General features: G+C 48.9%; 1 protein-coding gene across 4 annotated transcripts in view; it reads right to left on the bottom strand.

Moving 5' to 3' along the window:
* Positions 1-19,629, bottom strand: part of LOC100709102 (echinoderm microtubule-associated protein-like 6) — an 83,355-nt gene that overhangs the window by 10,714 nt on the left and 53,012 nt on the right. For 2 of the 4 annotated variants that reach the window (XM_019367003.2, XM_019367004.2), the window contains exons 10-30: positions 19,041-19,182; positions 18,845-18,959; positions 15,875-16,084; positions 15,624-15,791; positions 15,246-15,352; positions 11,335-11,453; positions 10,799-10,985; positions 9,404-9,509; positions 8,737-8,830; positions 8,560-8,660; positions 8,126-8,328; positions 7,938-8,049; positions 6,921-7,048; positions 6,587-6,728; positions 6,338-6,490; positions 5,470-5,601; positions 3,580-3,668; positions 3,235-3,411; positions 2,731-2,965; positions 2,099-2,225; positions 590-598 (exon numbers count right to left, since the gene is read on the bottom strand). In XM_019367003.2, coding sequence (XP_019222548.1) covers positions 590-598; positions 2,099-2,225; positions 2,731-2,965; positions 3,235-3,411; positions 3,580-3,668; positions 5,470-5,601; positions 6,338-6,490; positions 6,587-6,728; positions 6,921-7,048; positions 7,938-8,049; positions 8,126-8,328; positions 8,560-8,660; positions 8,737-8,830; positions 9,404-9,509; positions 10,799-10,985; positions 11,335-11,453; positions 15,246-15,352; positions 15,624-15,791; positions 15,875-16,084; positions 18,845-18,959; positions 19,041-19,182 — 2,856 coding nt within the window. The remainder of the gene's footprint in view (positions 1-589; positions 599-2,098; positions 2,226-2,730; positions 2,966-3,234; positions 3,412-3,579; positions 3,669-5,469; positions 5,602-6,337; positions 6,491-6,586; positions 6,729-6,920; positions 7,049-7,937; positions 8,050-8,125; positions 8,329-8,559; positions 8,661-8,736; positions 8,831-9,403; positions 9,510-10,798; positions 10,986-11,334; positions 11,454-15,245; positions 15,353-15,623; positions 15,792-15,874; positions 16,085-18,844; positions 18,960-19,040; positions 19,183-19,629) is intronic. The other 2 variants (XM_013264368.3, XM_003455678.5) reach the window with 1 other exon arrangement.

Raw genomic sequence — 19,629 nt, 5'->3', positions numbered from 1 at the left:
CGTCGATCGTCACAGTAACAACAGTTCAGCGATATTCACTTATGAACCTGTTTCACCTGCACAGGTGCAACTCAAAGTGACAACAGGTGCACTGAAGGGGCAACAATGAGACTACCCCAAAAAGGAAATCGATTAGCAGGTGGTGGTGCACCCCCGTCAAGCTCCTCCAGGATGGTACGTCTGTATCTCCCTGCACATGTCGAGGAGCAGACACCAGCAGACGTTACAGGAGCTGAGCTGCACAGGTGTCTGCTCCTCTGTGTGACCTCCAGCGGGTTACTCATGAGCACATTTCTGACCAAACCGTCAGAGTCCACGAGGGCAGGTCCACCACAGCATCGTCCTCCAGCACGACGTGCGTCCGTGGGGTCTGCACAGGCTCCTCGTTGGCAAATAAACTTTTGTTTTTAGCGCCTAAAGTGAGACGTTATCGCTCAGTGCTGCGAGCGATTCGTGAAGGCGCCAAAGCCGTAAGAGAAGTGTGCATGATGGAGAGATGAAAGTGACCAAACAGGACAAAAATGCATCAGACAAAATGCCAGCGTGTGATGTGAACACGATGAAGAGGACGTGTACAGGCAGGTGTTACCTGGATCCCCTGGACAGCAGAGGGATAGAACCAAGGCAGAGCTTTAGAAACACACACAGTCACACACTCTTATCTACACTTAGACACAACACACACATGCACACACAGAGGCCTTCCTCCTCAGAGAGACTCCAGCGCTGTGGCTAAAGCTACATGCTAACAAAATGCTACCATGCTGCTGCTGCTGTTTAATCCTCCGGCTGCCAGCCAAACATGCTAGTGCAGCTAACCGTTTCAGCGGGCTAACGTGCACAGGTACACCTGTGGCCTCACAGCAGCAGGTGCAGCCGCTGTAGCTGCTGCGGTATTTTTGTGTATCACCGATACTCTGATAGATGTTACTCTGAGGAAAACCCGACGATTCTCAGCCGAGCTCTCCAAAGAACATCTTTCTCTGGTGATGATGATAAACAAGGAGATGAAAGTCCCACAGGAACAGGAAGTGACATCTTGTCCTTCCATCAGGTGAAATATTGTCGTCACAAAAGTCTAGAGACCGCTCTCTGAACATGGTGGCTGGTTTTGTCCTGACACTCTGTGATCTCTGTGGTCTTACACAGCTGTGTCCAGTCAGCCCACTTTACCTTATTAAAACGTATTTTTTGGCCGCACACAAATCTTTTTTACGTACATTCCTGGTTGGATCTTTTTGCTGCTCTGCTGTCAGTTTTGAATGTTAAGATTTAGTTTAATGTCAAAAAGTATTCTACATGATTTAGTTTGCAGTATTAGGAAATACCACTAGTTTTTTGCAATGTGAAGTTTTTTATTAGTATGTGCTCAGATATGGGACATTTGTCATAGTTTACCCAGCCAGTACTCCAACATGTTTTTAATGCATCTTTCCCAAATTACAGATCCTGATTCATTGTGATGGTAAAAAACAGAAGTATGCGTGTGTGTGCGTGTGCATGCGTTTGTTTGTGTTTGTGTGCGTGTGTGTGTGTGTGTGCATGCGTGTGTTTGTGTGTGTGCGTGTGCATGCGTTTGTTTGTGTGCGTGTGTGTGTGTGTGCATGCGTGTGTTTGTGTGTGTGTGTGTGTGTGCATGCGTTTGTTTGTGTTTGTGTGCGTGTGTGTGCATGCGTGTGTGTGCGTGCGTGTGTGTATGTGTGTGCATGCGTTTGTTTGTGTGTGTGTGTGTGTGCATGCGTGCGTGTGTATGCGTGCGTGCGCATGCGTTTGTTTGTGTGTGAGCGCGTGTGTGTGCGTGTGTGTGTGCGTGCGCGCGCGTGTGTGCGTGCATGCATGCGTTTGTTTGTGCATGCGTGTGTGTGTGTGCATGCGTGTGTGTATGTGTGTACATGCGTGTGTGTGTGTGTGCGTGCGTGTGCGTGCGTGTATGTGTGTGTGTGTGTGTGTGTGTGTGCGCGCGTGCATGCGTGTGTGCGCGTGTGTGCATGCGTGTATGCGTGTGTGCGCGTGCGTGCGTGTGTGCGCGTGCGTGTGTGTGTGCATGCGTGTGCGTGTGTGTGCATGCGTGTGTGCGTGTGTGTGTGCGTGTGCATACCTCTCCTCAGCAGAGAGCTCCTTCAGCTGCTGGTGAGGTTTGGTTCCTCTCATCTCTCTGATGCTGACGGCGTACATCTTAGTGGTGTAATCTACCGTCTTCTCGCGGGCGACGTCGCTGTCGTAGCCTTTAAACACACACACACACGCTGTTCATTTTAATTTGGTGTGTTAAACTTTAAGGCTCTGAGTTATAGATCTGAGGGACAGCTACTGGGTTTATGTTGGTGCTTCACTGAGAGGTCATGTGACACCTGGATCCAGACATTTTTGTATTGAAGCTTTCAGGTAGAGAGACTTTGTTCCCGCCTGTGTTTGATTTGTTCATTTTTGGATGTATGAAGACTCAGTTTGTTTGTGTGTCTGCAATATTAGGTTAGAGCTACGATAGCTGAGAGGTGGAGTACAGATAAAGGACGACGCCATCGTGTTTGGTGCAGATCTGAACCACTTTTTTTAAACTGTGAGCCGGTGCAGAGGCCTCTGATGAGTTTAGGACCAACACTGCTCTCTGTTCCCTTTGCTGTTCTATCTGGATCATTATGTTCTGTTGCGACTTCAGAAGCTACGATTAAAGATGGAACTGTAAACTTTGGATTCGTGTTTAAGGAAACTTAAACAATATTTTCAAACCTCCGTCCTCCTCAATGTCATCATCCGACTCCTCGCTGTCTACGAGCGGTCGGCTGTCGCGAAACAAAGGCCCATCCCCCTCCACGCTGACCACGCCTCCTCGCTTCCTCACCCAGATCATCAGGGCGGTGTCAGCCCCGCCCACCGTCAGGAGCGTGGAGTCATCCTGAGCCCAGCGGACGTTTGTGACCTGTGCGCTGTGGCCCACGTAACGCTTGAAGCGAGCGTACTGACCCTGCAGGAGGAAAGGAAGCGTGCCTTTAAGAGGAAAGGTACAAACTCAAAACCTGAGGTCAGAGGGGCACTCTGATTGGTCCTAATTTTACAGGAAGTCATACCACCAGTTATCCAAACTGACTTTTCTATCGCCACGTTGATACTGAGCCTGGGAGCACTTCAGAACAATCAGGCAGTGTTGAGAGGAGTCGCCCCCTGCTGGCCACTAGAAAGAATGCACTCTTTTCTGTACAGTGTGTGTGTGCGTGTGTGTGTTGTGTGTCGTACTCTGACGGGGTAGCTGAACAGTTTGAGGAAGCCAAAGTCGTCTCCGGTGGCGAGCAGCGCGTGGTCTCTGGTGAGCGACGTGGCATTGATGTCGGTGATGTCGCTGTGCGTCGGCCAGATTCCCTCACAGGTGGAGCCCAGAACCGACGTCCAGCCGGCCCACTCGATCCGCTCCAGCTGCACAAACACACACACACACACAACGGATACGGGCCGTTTCCACACGTGAAGCTTTTCTGTCTCCGGTACGAAATAAACGGACTCGTTCACGCTGCTGGAAATATGTTGGAGGCGTGACCTCATGAACCCGAGCTCCTCCTCCTCTTGCTCAGCATGCACACTGACCTCAGAGTCTTGGATGGTTTGTCGTTTTCCTCGCGGGGCTTCGAAGAACAGTTGCTCTTTGGCTCCCGTGTTCACCTGCAGCAGTTTACCTGCAGCACAAAGAAAGCAGAGAAACAACGTTTGACAGCAGAAGCTGGACTAAGAATAACGCCGTGGCTGAACGCGCTCGGGAGATCACGCCGTCTGCTCGCAGACTCTCTGTGCATCATTCAAATGTTAGCATTTACCCTTTAACTTAGTCCTCAGTCACATTAGGGACAGGTTGGTGACCCCTGATAACCTCTGGTTGCTATGGAAACATGGACCAATAACCTGAGCGTGGTCGGTAGCAGACAGCAGCATAGTTTGCACAGAAGACGCCAACATGTCTGCAAACACTCGCTGGCTGCTCACCGAGCGGGAAAAACCGGAGGACACTCGTCTCCAGAGGCCCAGCGTTTACTCTGAGCCACTCAACCCTCTGTTAAACAGCGCCCCCTGCTGTGCGGAGGGCAGCATCTAAAGTGTGAAATTATAATGTGGTAAGCACTGCTGTTGTTCTGTCCGCCAGGGCTCGCAAAATCGCTAGCCCGACGTCCCGGGGCTAGCGATTTTTCCAGTCGGGCTACCAAAATCTAACTCAGCCCTGCCCGTCGGGCTATCATAGGAAGGAAAAATATATGTCAATGCTTTTGCTTTCTTTCTCAAATGTAGCTGAGTAATTATGTCATTGGCATCGATGAGCCACTGTCAATATGTGAAATCGAGTTTGAATTTGCGCTTCTTCTTTTTTTTTTGCTTTCACTTTCACTTTGCGATCGCGTGAACGGTGTGTAGAGAGCGGCAGCACTGATTGGTGAGTGACGATTAATTGCGCACCAATTCCTCTGACATCGTCTTATCACTCATTAGCTACTATTCAAACGTGACAAGTGAAATCTCCCACAGCAAGCTTAAACACGTGAGAGGTTGATTGCGCAGAGAATCGCTGACCGTTATGTAAGTGCGTGTGTAAAAGCAGCAGGATTTACGCTGGAATTTTAGTTCTGCTGAGCCACATAAGACAGGTCAGGGTGAAGAAGGGACAGGCAAAGAAAAGCCGACCACAAAACGGAAAAGTTATGACAAATCAGACTATGAGGCAAAAAGAAAGCTCAGCTTTTTTGGTTTCATGGACAAAAGAATTTCTGTGGCTGGAATATGACGAGCTAAATAACATCATGTTCTGCCAGGTGTGTCGTGAGTTTCATTTCATTTGAGTCGCCAAGCGCCTTTGTAACTGGGACCAGTAATTTTAAGAAAGACCCCATCAGAACCCATGAGAAATGCAAGAAATGCATTATTGCTCAGTCTGCAGTATCTGTCCCAGAACAAACAGCAATTGCAAAAAACATACTAAAAATAAACCAAGCACAAGCAGAAGTCCTGAAAAATCTGTTTAGAACAGCGTACTATGTTGCAAAGAGTGAACTACCATTGGCAAAATGTAGCAGTCTTTGCAAACTTCAAAAAGCAAATGGCCTCGATCTTGGTTCCACTTGCCTCTTACCCGTGACTTCAGTGGAAATTTCAGATTCAGGATCTGACACAGACTGATTCATGTTCTGCACAGTTCCAAATATTTGAGTTGATGACTGTAATTTTTATACAGTTGTTGTAATTTGTGTTTTAACAATTTTTTGATGGATGTTTTGTTTTGTAAAGGAAACAAAACATCCATCAAAAAATTGTTCTCATGTTTTTTCGGGCTACTTAAATTTATTTTGGGCTACCAAAAACTGAAGAGTGCCTGCCCGAAGGGCTACCAGGGATTTTGAAATTTTGCGAGCCCTGTCCGCGGTCATGTCAGGTGTGTGCAGGTGTGAGAGCAGACTCGGATGGGAGAGAGAGAGAGAGAGAGCTGTGTGCTACCTCGGGCGTCCCAGTCGATGTGCGTGATGTAACTGGACGCTCCTTTACAGATGCCGACTCTCTTGCTGCTCAGCACGTTGTAGATGTCCACGAAGCTGTCATGTGACGCCACCGCCAGGTATTTACCTGAGTCTGAGAGCACGAACACCCGGAACACACACAGTCTGTCACATGACCCACAAAAGATCAGATCACAGCAAATCAGCATGTTTATGGCTTCCTCTGGCTTTAAGTTACAACAGTTCATGTGCACAGTGAAGCTCACACATTTACAAACGCGACGTCCTTCTTTATAAAACCTCACAGCAGGTTTACTCTTGTTTCAGTTCTGGGTGGTTTCAGAGGCTGCAGGGATAAAATCATCAGTGTTTGACACGACGTGTGCAGGAAGGGTTATTTTCACTCTCCATATCTACCTGCCTGACCTGGCAACACCTCAACAAAGAGCTGGGTTCATCTGGGGTGGTTCTGTAAAGCGGGGGGGTTGGTGGTTCGATCCCTGGCTGCTCCAGGCTGAACCCAGAGCTTTTCCTGATGCGTTCATCAAAGGGAACGTTTGATAAAAAAGCAGGTAGCATGTGATATAAGAGCCAGATGTTTCAGTGCATCGCTGTCGCCAGCGAAGGAGGAGGAAACACATCAGCGGCTCGGTGGTGCAGCGGTTAGCACCGTGGCCTCCAGGACCTCTCACAGTGCAGGCAGACAGTTAGCTTAACCGCTGATTTCAAAGTGCACAGAATGAAACATCTGCAGTAAAAACGTGTTTGTGGCGTCAAGAACAGTCGCAGCTCTGCGATGAAATCATCACAGAAGCCGACTGTAGGATGGACACAGACTCTGACACCTGTGTGTGTCTGTGTGTGTGTACCTGGGGAAAAGCGGATATCAGAAATGGCGTCACGCCGATGGTGGAAGCTCAGCAGGTCCTCCAGCGTGTCTGCGTTCACCACCAGGACGCCGCCGTCGCTCAGACCAACCGCCAACGCTTTCCCGTCAGGAGAGAAGGCGCAGCAGCGACCGCCTGCAACACACACCAAGTATCCGATTACTGGTAATCTGGGGCTGTGACGCGTTCAGGGACTTTAGTAAAAGCAGACGCTCGCTCCGTTAATCTGACCTCTCTTAAGCTTGCGGACGGCCACCATGCGGTGATTGGCTGACGTCTCCCACAGTCGCAGCGTTTTGTCATCACTGACGGTGGCGCAGACGGGGAGGAGGGGGTGGGGGGCCAGACCCCAAACCTCGCCCTCCATGTGACCCTACACACACACACACACACACACACACACGCACACAATATTACCATGATGGTGTGAACGTGCAGCAGGAACAGGAGACACATGACAGGAAATCAGGTCCACAGGCACCACAGGTATCCGTCACCATGGAAACAGGTGCCAGAATACACACACACACACACACACACACACACACACACACAGTATTCCCACCTGCACCAGCAGGGTCATGGGTCCGGTCTTGTCAATCTCCAGAACTTCTCCGTTTTTGGTTCCCACCAGGATGTGACCGTGACCCAGGGTGATGGCCCTGATGGACGGGTTGTCCTCCAGCAACAGGCCTGCACACACACACACACACACACACACACTGAGACTTGTCATCTCTGTATCGTCTTTTCTGGTGTAAAGTCTCTCTGTAGTTGTTTTTCGCTCTGAGTTTCTCTAGTTTGGCTCGTTTCCTTTTTATAAAGATGAAGCTGCCGAGACAATTAAAGCAAAATCATAAATAAGGACTGGCTGAAGATCTCCACGTGTCCCCGGTGATCCAGCCGCTCGATCGGGTTGATTTAATTACCGTCTCTCTGTAATCGTCTCTGTGATCGGCTGAGCAGCCTGGACTAAAGGTAATCTTTCCAGTAACTGCTCTCTTTTCCAAACCCGGATATTTTTGCAGTTTCAGCTGCACGTCCACATGATGGCAGCGTTGGATAGAAGAGGTTCTGCTCTACAGGACAACCATCTACTCCTGATCCACGAGTTAAATATGAGCGAGTTACAGAGCATCTCTGCGCTGTGAAAGGAGAAAAACTGAAAACATAAAGAGGTCAGTGGTTTTGAACCTCACCTGTCAGGAGACGCCACAGGTGACACTGGTACAGGCAGCAAACCCACCGGCTGAGGCTCGTAGTGACACAGTCAGCATGCAGATGTTTAGCATCTGGCTGAGTTTCAGCACTCAAACGTTTGCTTATTAGCGACAAACACAGAGTTTATCTCTGATGTTTATCTTTGTAAAGATCAGTTTAGCCATGAGAGTCTTTAAAAACTCTGATGACATCATCAGCAGGTCTCCATCACGTGTGTTTCACGCAGCTCTCGCGTGCTTTGAGCTGCGTGTCCAAACAGAATCTCAGACTCTGATTGGTGGGATCAGGGCACAGTCAGTCCACCTTAAACGATAAGGTGGAGCTGTAATCGTGTTCTTCTGTGCTGACTGAATCTAAGCACCTTTCGACCCCGGGGACAGCGCTGCTCTCTTGATGGCGTAGGTTTTCAGGCAGCGGTCAAACATGTCGTCCCACAGCTCCACCACGCCGTCCTTCCCACCCGTCACAAAGCCCTGCAGACAAACAGATTTCACTGAGTTTAAATACCTGACAGAGGCCGTGGGCCGGGTTCAGGTCTGCCCTCCTCACCTTGTCCAGGGAGAACATGGCGAACACCGGCCCGTCATGGGCCTTCACCGTTTTCAGCAGCAGCGGCTCCTTCCAGATGTAAACGTCTCCGGTGGCAGTTCCAGAGAACACCAGCGCCTCGGTGCGGCCGTAACACACCGACATCATGGTCTCCGGCCGGCCGATGCTCCTGAAGGCGCCGTGCTTGAAGGTCAAACCACCACCTGGAGGACAGAGGGAGAAGTGCTCCATCACACTGTGACCTACCGCACCCTGCAGTTCCTCTAGTGTCCAGCAGGGGCTCCAGCAGTGAGTCAGTCCCCACAGGTTAAAACGTCACACCTGTAACACCTGTACGGGGGCCGGCTCACCTGCTTAAACTGGTGCCAGTTATAGCGAGCAGCTGTGGGATAAATGCTAAACGACAAAGTGAAACATCGACGCTGCAGTTTTACCTGCAAGCTGCCAGAACTTAATGTGTTTGATTCCCACAGTGACCAGTTTGTCCATGACCATGGGATTACACTTCACCACGAAGATCTTGTCCTTGTGACCCCTGAGAGAAGACAGACAGTCAGTAACCATCGGCTGCGGCTCTGTCAGAGTTACACGTTAGGGTCAGCAGCGAGTACCGGGCAGTGGCGAGCTTCTCTCCCCTCTTCCAGTCCCAGACGACGATCGAATGTCCATCATCGATTCCCACCGAAACCAGACTCTTCCCATCAGCTGTGAGAGGAAACACAGATCAGCTGGTGATGTCACGTTACTGTGAGTCCAATCAAAGCTGACGCGTAAAACACACCCACATTTTTTCAGTCGTGTCAGCTCGACCACAGTTTGCAGTGAAGTCGAAATCTTTTGCAGACACCTAAAAATCGTGGTAAACGCCTCCAGAGACGACGCTTTGTTTCATACCATGTTGACCGTTTTATTATGTGTGAACTCTAAATGTCACATTTTCATTTACCTTTATTTTAATGCTTTTAATCAAGTTTTGATGTTTCCAGTGAGATGGGAATGTGTCATGTCCTGTGGATCTTTAATGCACTGTGCCTATAAAAGGTGGACTGAAGTGCGAGACGTTCACTCTAATTTGTCCTGTTTATTTTGTAAAATATGTCTCCATGATAGTCACAAAGGACCAGACAGCTGCTCCACCCTCGTCCATCACGCCTGGTTTCAGAACACCAACATGGTGAAGACGCTCAGTTCAAGTCTTTAAAGGAGGATTTATTAATCATGGTGCTGCCATCCATCCTTATACACAGTGTGTACGTGCTCATTTACACACACACACACCTGAGAAGTCCAGCGCACACACTCCTCTCTGATGAAAGCCTTTGAGCAGAGAGAGGCACTTCAGAGTCTGGACGTCCCACACGTGGACGGCCGGGTCCCTCCCCACCTGCACAGCACGAACATTAAACACGACGTTAACGGTGAAGAAACGGCGAGAGGTTTGTGGCAGAGCAGACGACCTCAAAGGTGCAGTCTGAAGAAACTAAAGCTCCTGCAACACCTGCAGAACAACGAGTTTTAAATAGCACAGGTATGAAGGAGAAAAACATGAAACAACAGATAAGCTGATCAAAGCCGATCAATAACAGTCACGGGAACTCGGAGTGTCCAAAATAAAACCTAGACGGTGCAGTATGCAGTCCATAAAACTGGAGAAGTGCTGCTTATCCAATATCCACCTTGAAATGATAAAAAATAGACAAGCCCATCCATCCACCCACCCATCCACCCACCCATCCATCCACCCATCCACCCATCCATCCACCCATGCATCCATCCACTCATCCATCCATGCATCCACCCATCCACCCACCCATCCATCCACCCATCCATCCACCCACTCATCCATCCATGCATCCACCCACCCATGCATCCACCCATCCATCCATCCATCCACCCACCCATGCATCCACCCATCCATGCATCCATCCACCCTTGTCAGGGTCGCAGGGACCGTGTACACAAAGCTTCGTGGCCACAGACGACTGTGTCATCTGCACACAGGAGGATTTGAACATCCTCACAGCTCAGTGTGAGGTCAGTCATATACAAGCTAAATAACAGAGGCCCTAAAATCCATCCTTGCAGCACTCCAAATGTGCAGATTTGGAAACGTTGAGCGCGATCAGCAAAATTCAGCTTTATCCAAATAAAGACCGATTATGGATAACTGACAGTGTAGGACGTTATCAATAAGTACTAATTGGTTTATGGTCAAACTTTGACATCTTTAAGGAACTTTAAAACAGGGGTTTCGAATGCCAGGCCTCGAGGAGCGGTGTCCTGCAGGTTTTAGATGTGTCCTTAATCCAACACAGCTGATTTAAATGACCTCCTCAACATGTCTTGAAGTTCTCCAGAGGCCTGGTAATGAACTAATCATGTGACTCAGGTGTGTGAATAAGGCACGGCGGGACCACAGAGCATCATTTAGAGCCATTTATTGTCATCGGCTGCAGCTCTTAAGCTGCCAGCCGCACATCACACCACAACTTACAACACACAACCCCTGCTCCCCCGTGTTTTAACACAGCGGGCGTGATTGCGGATGCCATGCAGGTGCATCTTTCTGAGTATCTTTCTGTTCAACATTAGATTGTAGCCTTAAACACAACATCGTCCATCACAGTCCAGACGACCACGTGACCATCTCGTTGGGTCCCGTGTTTGCCTCACCTGTCCCGTGGCGGCGTAGTCCTTCAGCGGGTGGATGCTGAGGCTCAGGATGTCATCGTCGTGGCCCAGGTAGAAGCGCTGGCTGTGCAGCTGACGGTTGTAGACCACGCCCACCGCTGCTACATGGTACAACACCTCCCCGCCCTGCGTGTAAAACAGGTTGTTCCTGCAGTCGTATCCACGGTAACTGCACAGAGAAACCATTTCATTATTTTATATTTATAGTATTTTGTAATGTTTCACAGACAGACACATGTGATCATGCACATCTTTGACTCTGTGGAGGATGTTGTTTTCAGTTTGACCTGATGGTGGCAGTGTTGTCTCTGTGTTACAGAAACGTGTCTGTGTGGTTTTCGTGGAGGATAAACGACGATATGTTCAGCGGTGTGTACGAGGGTGAGCGTTCAGATTTTAACACAACACCGTTATAAATAACATCTAATGTAACGTAATATCAACCGCAGTAACAACACGCCCCACGTGTTTTTACACGCAAACTTTATGTTACAACGACCGCAGGCCGACTAAGTTACCCGTGAATGAACTGCAGTCGCAGGCCTTGGTCCGGTCCTTTCTGCCTCTTCAGAGATCCCACCTGCTGCTTCTTCTCTCTGCTCTGCTGTCGCAGCTGAGGCAGGTCCTCCTTATACACCTGCGCAGACAGCAAACACGCTCTGACGCTCACGTGGAGGTAATCCAGACAGGAAACAGGAAACATTTAAACTCAAAGGGTTCTTCCTCTGGAGAGCACGAACGCCCAGAGGAAACACTGCTGCTGCTGCTGCTGAGGATCAGAAGCTCAAAACACCTCAACGTGCAGATGTGATGAACAGATTTTAGATTCAGGGTGATTTTCACTTCTTATGAAGAGAATCGTATACAGCCATGCTGATTATCCCTAAATCTAATCTTTATTTAACCAGGAACACGCTCACGACTGAAAAGCTCCTCTGATAAAAACATCCTGTTCAATCAGCAGCAAAACAGACAAAGTGAGGCAGCAGGTGTAGATGAGACAAAGAATCAGAAGCTTCATGGCTGCAGGAGCTGCGATGCTCAGGAACAACATCTCCAGCTCACCTTCAGCACATTTACCAAACATTTCATTGATTTTGCAGCTGATTGCAGGCGCATGGAGCCGCGAACCCGAACGCCTTTTTTCTCAAACTCAGTACGAGCTTCAGAGGAAGACGGAAGGAATAAGTCTCCAAAGACAAGGACCGATACCTTCCCACACTTCTCTGATAGATGTGGGTCAGTGAGATGGGAGCGCACCAAGAATAGCCCTGTAAATAAGCACATCACTGAGCAGGAGCGAGCAGAGCGTTCAACCTGCGATGGCGGGTAAAAGCTTTCAGCTTTGTGACGACTGCATGTGTTAGTGCTGCAAAGCTGCACGCATTTAAACAGCATCACCACAATCCAGCACTGACATGAGAGCGCAGCCTCAAGGAAAGGAGCGGCTGGCCTCCAAAATAACAATCCAGCCTCGGCTTCAGCTTCTCACCAGGTGCTGTCGATGAGCTGTAAAACAGGGAGAGCCACGGGAGGAGGGATTACGACACAATCACAGAGGGGAACTAAACCTCCGTAATGAATGAAGCACAACGCGATTACACAGCTGGGCCTTCGTGGCAAGAAACAGGACAGAGGGCCGAGAGGCAGAAGCAAAGAGCGGCATTCACAGCCGGAGACGAGGAGGGACGCCACGGAGACGAGGAGGGACGAGGGACTGTATCCACACACAGGCGTGACGAGACACAGGCGGAGCTACAGCCTCAGAAAAGCTCTCACGTCTTCCACCACAGCACGAGTTTGACATCAGCTCAGTTCTTTAACATCACCCGAAGTCCTCGTTTCACTGACAGCAGAAAGTTTTACGTTATCAGGATGACCTCAAATTTCCTGCTTCTAAACGCAGATAAACGGAGGTTTTTGTACTCGGCACTAAAGGTAACCCAGAGACCAGGATGTGTCCTTCGGCGTGCATGCTGCTTTATGAGCCATCCAGATTATTCCAAAACATAAATGCCATTAGTTGGAGTGAGTGACCAGTCAGTGCTGTGTGGAGGCTTTTCACGCATGGAGGACAGGAAGTGGTAGATCTGCTGTCCACACGCTGGCCTGCTGAGCTGCAGACTGCAGTGCCTCCACCCTCAGCACACAGACTGCGCCCGCTCTTTATGCAGATTATTGTGCCGAGGTCGAGCCGGCGTGTTTGAGACTTTCGCAGGCACCGGCTTTGCTCCCGGAGGTTTGGGACTGGCAGCGCTCCACTGTCCCTCTGCTTTCATTTACAAACGCTGCAGAGTGACAGTGGCTGAGCGTTTAACTGTGACTGGAGACGATTCTGCTGCTTCGACTTCACTTCCAGAGAAAAATAAAACATTTCCTGCTAAACCAAAGTCAAACAGCTTATTGAATTCAGTTTTTTATTTTTATTTTAATCTAAAGGACAGGACTGAAACCTGTCTGCACTTACTGCTTAATAAACAGCACTTAATGCTGATGTTCATTTATTATGTTCATACCAGTATGAAATAAAGCAGGTGAATGAGCGAGCTGTACCAGCAGCCTCTGCTCAGACACATCTGTTCGCTGGTGTTTGACAGTCGGTGCTCTCTAACCTCGACCATTTATCAACAGTTTATGAGAGAAGAATGTTTCCAGTCCAAGTTATTATTATTATTTTTATTGGCAATAAAATATCTATTAGCATCTAAGAGGAACAAAGAGGTCCTGGTCAGGAAAGTCGGCTCTTCCTCCTCTCGAGGAGTTCAGCGTGCGGTTTGTGCAAAAGGTCTTCGACCCTCTGTGTGCAGCAGCGAGCGGTGGGTGGAGCAGGAGTGATGGATGGCGGTGGAGAGAGAGCCGAGCATGAAATCAAAGCGTCGATCTCTCGTCCTCAGTTATGGCTACGAGCTGTGAGCGGTGCCAGAATGACTGAAAGCTTCTCCCAGAGAGAGTCTGGGCTCTCCCCTGGAGACAGGAGAGGAGCTTCATGCTTCAGTGGAGCTGCTACTCCTCCACACCGAAAGGAGCCCGCTGAGGTGTTTCGGGCATGTTCCACCAGGAGGAGGTGCCGGGCCACACCTGCTTTGGTGTAGACCCAGAAAAGCTGGAGGAGGTGGCAGGAGAGAGACGCAAGTATGTGTGATGACACTGATGGATCGATCCATCAGCGGATGTTCGGGCCTATTCTGAAGTCCTACCCGTGTTTGTGCATCATATGAAAAGACGTCAGCTTTGACACGAAACAGATAAAACAGTCCAACAGCTTTGAAGTAGCAACAGTTCAGTATTCAAAAGGCTTCTGCAGGTCTGAAGGCTGATGGGGAGTCCTGTATCTAACCTCTGGTAGCCTGCACCTCACCTTGGAGGCGGTTAGAAGCCTGATGAGTCCTACTCTGCTGTCGTCACATCATCGCAACGTGAAGGAGAACATGTCAGTTATTGTTAGCAGAGGATGGAGGTATATACAGCGTTTAATAAATCTTTTATCTCCAAACTCGATGCTTCATTCCACTCTCAGAAGGTTTACCTGCATGTCACCTAACAGGGCTGCAAGCAGCTCAAAGCAGGAAGCTTCTGTGTGCAGAGACGGGCTGTGCCCACACCTGCTGCATATTTACATGAAGTGCTTTTATGATGTGGGTCCAAAGTGGCGGACCCTGGAGCCACGCCTCCAACTGGGCTGAAACCAGAAGCAGAGGACGGGAAGGAGCAAAAACGTGGAGATGAGAAGGAAAAACCGAGAGAGGAGGTGTTTAGGAAAAGGAAAAGGAAGGAGAGAAGGAAGCAGGGATTACGTGAGAAAGAGGAGGGAGGGAAGGGGATAGGGAAGGAAGCTGGGCAGGCGAGGCTCAGCGTGGGAATTTTAATAATCCACTTTTTCAGGCTCGAGCTAATTAAACTTTAGAGCCAGAGACCAAGTCTAAGCACACACACACACACACACACACACACACACACACACACACGTTGGGTATTCATATCTTGTGGGGACATTTACCCTAACTGTAACCCTGACACTAAAACCACATTTTGAGTCTCAAAAATGTCTTCATACTTATGGGGACCAGGATTTTGATCCCATAAGTTTAGTAAAGTTTTGATTTTTAGTCCCCACAAAGATATGAATACACGTTCACACACACACACACACACACTCTCAGCTCTATCTACAAGCAGCATATTGTTGCGACGCTGGCGGCGCCCTGCAAACAGCAGTCACAGGGACGTGTGCCAGGCAGCGGCTGGCGGAGGAGATAAGGCGTGTTTCATGATCACCATGGAAACTACACTGAGCCCTGCAGGCTGATGGGAATGAGAGCGAGGCGGACGCACTGAAGCGCACGCCGCAGCAGAAACATTCACAGCAGCTCAGCGGGGCCGGCATGGAGCACCTGAGGCTCCCGACCAGCCGCCGCCGCGCAGGTCGTACCGGTCTGTCGTAGTGGATCTGCGTCTCCTGCTCGATGTCAGAGTCGAGCTCCGGGACGTCAGACACGTCGCTGTCCGACTCCTCGCTGTTGGAGTCTCCGTGACTGTCTGAAGAGGAGACAGCAGAGTCAGAATCACAGGCTTTTACTTTGGTTCTAATGTTTTTTAATCTCTTTTATTTTATCTGTGCAACATTTTGGTTTTTCACGTGCTCATAAATAAAATGATTTATTTATAAACCACTTCAGTTCTTTGGTATTGCATAGATAGATATCTGTATGTGTTTTATTATTATTATTGTTATTGTTAAAAAAAGCTGCGCTCACTTCTTCTGCCCTGTGAGCGTGTGCGGGCTGGACTCTCCGTTACTCACGGGTACCTTGGATGTTGACGTCCGGGCCTCCGTTCATGACCGACTCCGGCAGAAACCTCCACTGGAAAAGGGCGTGGTCGGCCCCACCTGTGGTCAGCACCCACTGCAGGTCATGTGACCAGCGGACGTTGGTGACGTGGGCCGAGTGGCCGATGTACTTCTTAAACTTGGCTCCTTGGAGGAAACACAGGTTTGTTATGAAAGGAAGGAAGCACAGGAAAGAAGGCGTGGAGCAGAGAGACGGAGGAGACGGAGACCTTTCCTCACGCAGGGGAAGCGGAAGAGCTTCACGAGGCCGAGGTCGTCTCCGGTGACGAGCACGGCGGCGGAGGGGTTGGCGTCCACGGCGTTGATCTCGGTTTGGGCCGAGTATTTGGGCCAGATGCCGCTGACCTCCGAGCCCAGCACGCCACTCCAGGAGGCCCAGCGCTGACCTTTGACCTCCTCCTTACTGACCGGCTTCCCCACTGCGGGAGGACAAGAAGAAGAAGACGGCAGTGACAACCGAAGAATAAAACTCATTTCCATAGCTTCCGGCGCCGCGGACGATCTCTGTGCTGATGTAAGTGATAAACAGCAGCTCCACAGATTTTATCGACGCGAACGCCGCCGCGCCGACAGAAACGTGTTCACGGTGCAGATTCGTATCTGCGTCGATGCCGGCGGCGTTTCTCTCCGCGGGTTTTGAATTTTAGTGTTGCAGCTTGTCCTTCACAGGTTCTTCATGACTATATGGAGGAGACAGGCTGAAAGGCTGCACGCCATGCTGAAGGAGCAGGACTCAAACCAGGACAGCCTACTGCGCTCTCGTGCACGCTCCTCCCTCTGTGGAGACCTGCAACAAGCTCAAACAGCCTTTTTACTTCTGACAGAATCATTAAAATGTTTGTTTTTAGTCTGACTGAAGCATTTTGTGCAGTTCTGTGATGCCAGTGTTGATACAAGCGGCGCAGCTTTGCTGTGCTGAAGATTTACTGACAGCTACACAGACGTCAGGAATCTGTTCAACTCTGCAAAGAACCCGTTTTAAATGTCTTTAGGCTCTTTGTTAGCAGCAGCCTGTCACACACTTCATTAGATAACACAGTTTGACATAAAACTGTATTTTTCCATCAACACGCTGGAAACTTGGCATGTCTCAGCAGGTGTGCAGCGCATCCTTCAAGGGTCTAAAAGCTGTCTACAGCAGATGAACGTCATGTCCTTAAGAAAGAAGAAAAATCCAGCAAAGACCCATCACTGGCCCTTCAGCTGATCGCCTGCTGTTCACTGAAGCCTCATCAGAAATGTGTCGGTGAACAGGAGGAAAGGCCGAGGTCTGAGACAAGAACTGAAGAGCAGAGGAGCATCAGGTCTGATGGAGAGCTGGATCCACATCATGGTCTCGTCAGTCAGCGGTGAAGTCAGCACCTTCAGATTTTTATCGTATGTGCTGTATTTACATGTATGTTTGCACGTTTCAATAAATCATTGAAAGTATTTGCAGAACAAAACGTCGCTCCCACCGAAGGCTGTGAGGCTAGGCGCTAAGCACTGATGCTCGCTAACGCTAACAACATGTCGACCTGCGCGGCTGTGTCACCTGGTCACACGTGTTGGTCGTGACCTCTGCACCCAGCGGATACTCAGAGTTTCATACCAGGAACGAACAAAAAAAAAAGGACTTCCAGGAGGCGGAGCCCCCTCAGGCCCCCCATGAGCCACGGCCCTACGCTGAGCTATAAGTAATGAGCACGCTGCAGGTAGTAAAACTGTCCTCAGAGTACTGCGGCCCCTTTAACAGGAAGTCTCCAGTAAACTGTGAGAAAAGAGATTTTTTGATGGTCCGATCTCGATAATGAGGCTCGAGAGTCCAAAGTTAGTAAAACATCAGAGACGCATTAAAGTGAAATAAAAGAGGCTGAAATAAGCTGAGTTTATTTATACAGCAGCTCATTAAACTCTGAGGCCTCACAGGGATATAACAGGCTTTGTTTTTTTTACAGGGCCCCAAAATAGTGACGTTTATGTTCATCATGAGAACAAAGATGTTTAGACTTCTTATTTCTGTTCTCAGCGTTTTCTTGACGCTCGTCCTCGTGTTCTGCCTCTTTTATCATGACGCGTCCAGGATCCTGACAATGAGCTGCCTTTAGATCCCACATTTAGAAACACAGATCACTCTTATCATCAATATTAAACAATACATCATTTAACTTCTTAAATATTATAAAAACACATTCTGACAACAATTATTGTTTTTTTTCTTAAAATATGTGGACTGTAAATACACGTACGTGACGTCAGTGTTTATATTTAAATATAATCTGATTAAAAATTGGGATTATTATCCTGTAATTCAGAGAAGCGTCTCTAGTTTGATCGATCGATTCTTTAAAATTTCTTCACACTAAACATCCTCAAAGTTTCATATGTACAGGTCATCCCTGTGAGCCAAACACTCGCTCATTTTTTTTTACCCTCACAGACCTGTATGATGTCACAGGGAGCCGATAGCCCTGTGGTCATCTCTGGCACAGAAGCCACACCCATCGCTGCTTATGATATTTGATATACCTTTATTAGTCCCACAAGGGGAAATTTCATGAGGGGCAGCCAATTAGAAAGGAGTTGCTAAAACAGCTTATTTCACACAGAGGATGAACTGAAAGCTGCACCAGGGCTCAGTATCAGATACAGATGGATTATTTTAAGCTGTAAATCATGCACAGCTGCCCTAGTGGCGTTCAGGAATAAAAAGATGGAGGTGGGAATGAGCAGGAGAGGTCCAGCTTCTGCAGACGAGCGCTACCTGCAGAGCAGATGGGCGTCTCCAGCGCCCACTCGGTCCTCAGAGGCCGATTAAATATGAAAACACAGAGTCAGCTAAACACGCAATATTAGAAAGAACGGATGCTGACATGGCTCCAACTTTTTTTAAAACGTCAGCAGTCTGAGAAAACAGCACGACAGCATATTCACAAAGATAGGAGAGCATGGAGTCGGCGTCAGAGGGTTTACTTTAAACTCAGTTTATTTCTGCTGGTTTTATTTCACTTTGTCACTGTTGAATTTTAACACTTTCAATGTTGGTTTAGGTTTTGTAGGCCCAGTGTAAGAAAAAGAAGGATTATTTTGAATTGTAAATCATGCAAAGCTACTCAGGCGGAGGCCAAGAATAAAAAAGATGGTGAGAATGAGCAGAATCAGCCCAACTTCAGGTTTGACCTATGACCCCAGAGACTCACGGGGCATCCGGTAGAAGAAGCGGTCTCCAGCTCCGTCATTGGTCTGCAGGATCTTGCTGTCCAGGGTCCAGTCCAGGTGAGTGATGAAACTGGAGGACTGGCTGCACTCTCCAACCTGCAGACAGTCAGAGACGGAGTTAGCTTCGCTTCTAACATCTGAACCTTCTCTAACTTCCTGCTGTCCCTCCAGCACGACCTTCTTGTATCTCTGAGCAACAGCGTAGATGTCCACCAGTCCATCGTTGGAGCCGACAGCAAGGTAGGCGCCATCCGGCGAGAACTTCATCTCGTGGATCACCTCCTTCCTGTCCTTGATGTGAACGACCTCAGTCATGTCTCTGAGAGGAACGGAGACCAGCACACGCATACGTTACAAAAACAGTGTGAGAGTGTTTGTAAAGCACATTTAACGTGTAAAGGTTTGTTCAAGTTAAAGGCAGAGAGTAGAAATGAGTCTGCTTAGAAGCAGAAATCTTAAAAGTAGAAAGGGGTCGGGCAGTGAAATGGGACGGTGTTCGATATTCCAGAGATTCGGAGTAAAAGCTGAAAAAGCTCCATCGATCTAACTTTAAGTCTAAATCGTAATATGGACGATCAGCTGATCAGCAGGCCGTGATGCTCTGACAGGTGTGTGAACACGACTAGGATCAGACTGATGCAGCTGTGCCGGCACATTTTAAAATCTTTAAAACAATCAAATCGAGCCTAAAACTGACAGGGAGTCAATGCAGTGAATCAAAAACTGGAGTAATGACATGTTTGTGTCCCAGACTGATGGATGCACG

The sequence above is a fragment of the Oreochromis niloticus genome, linkage group LG13 (genome assembly GCF_001858045.2).
Source record: "Oreochromis niloticus isolate F11D_XX linkage group LG13, O_niloticus_UMD_NMBU, whole genome shotgun sequence".
NCBI lineage: Eukaryota > Metazoa > Chordata > Actinopteri > Cichliformes > Cichlidae > Oreochromis > Oreochromis niloticus.
This window is presented reverse-complemented; position numbering and strand designations above follow the sequence as displayed.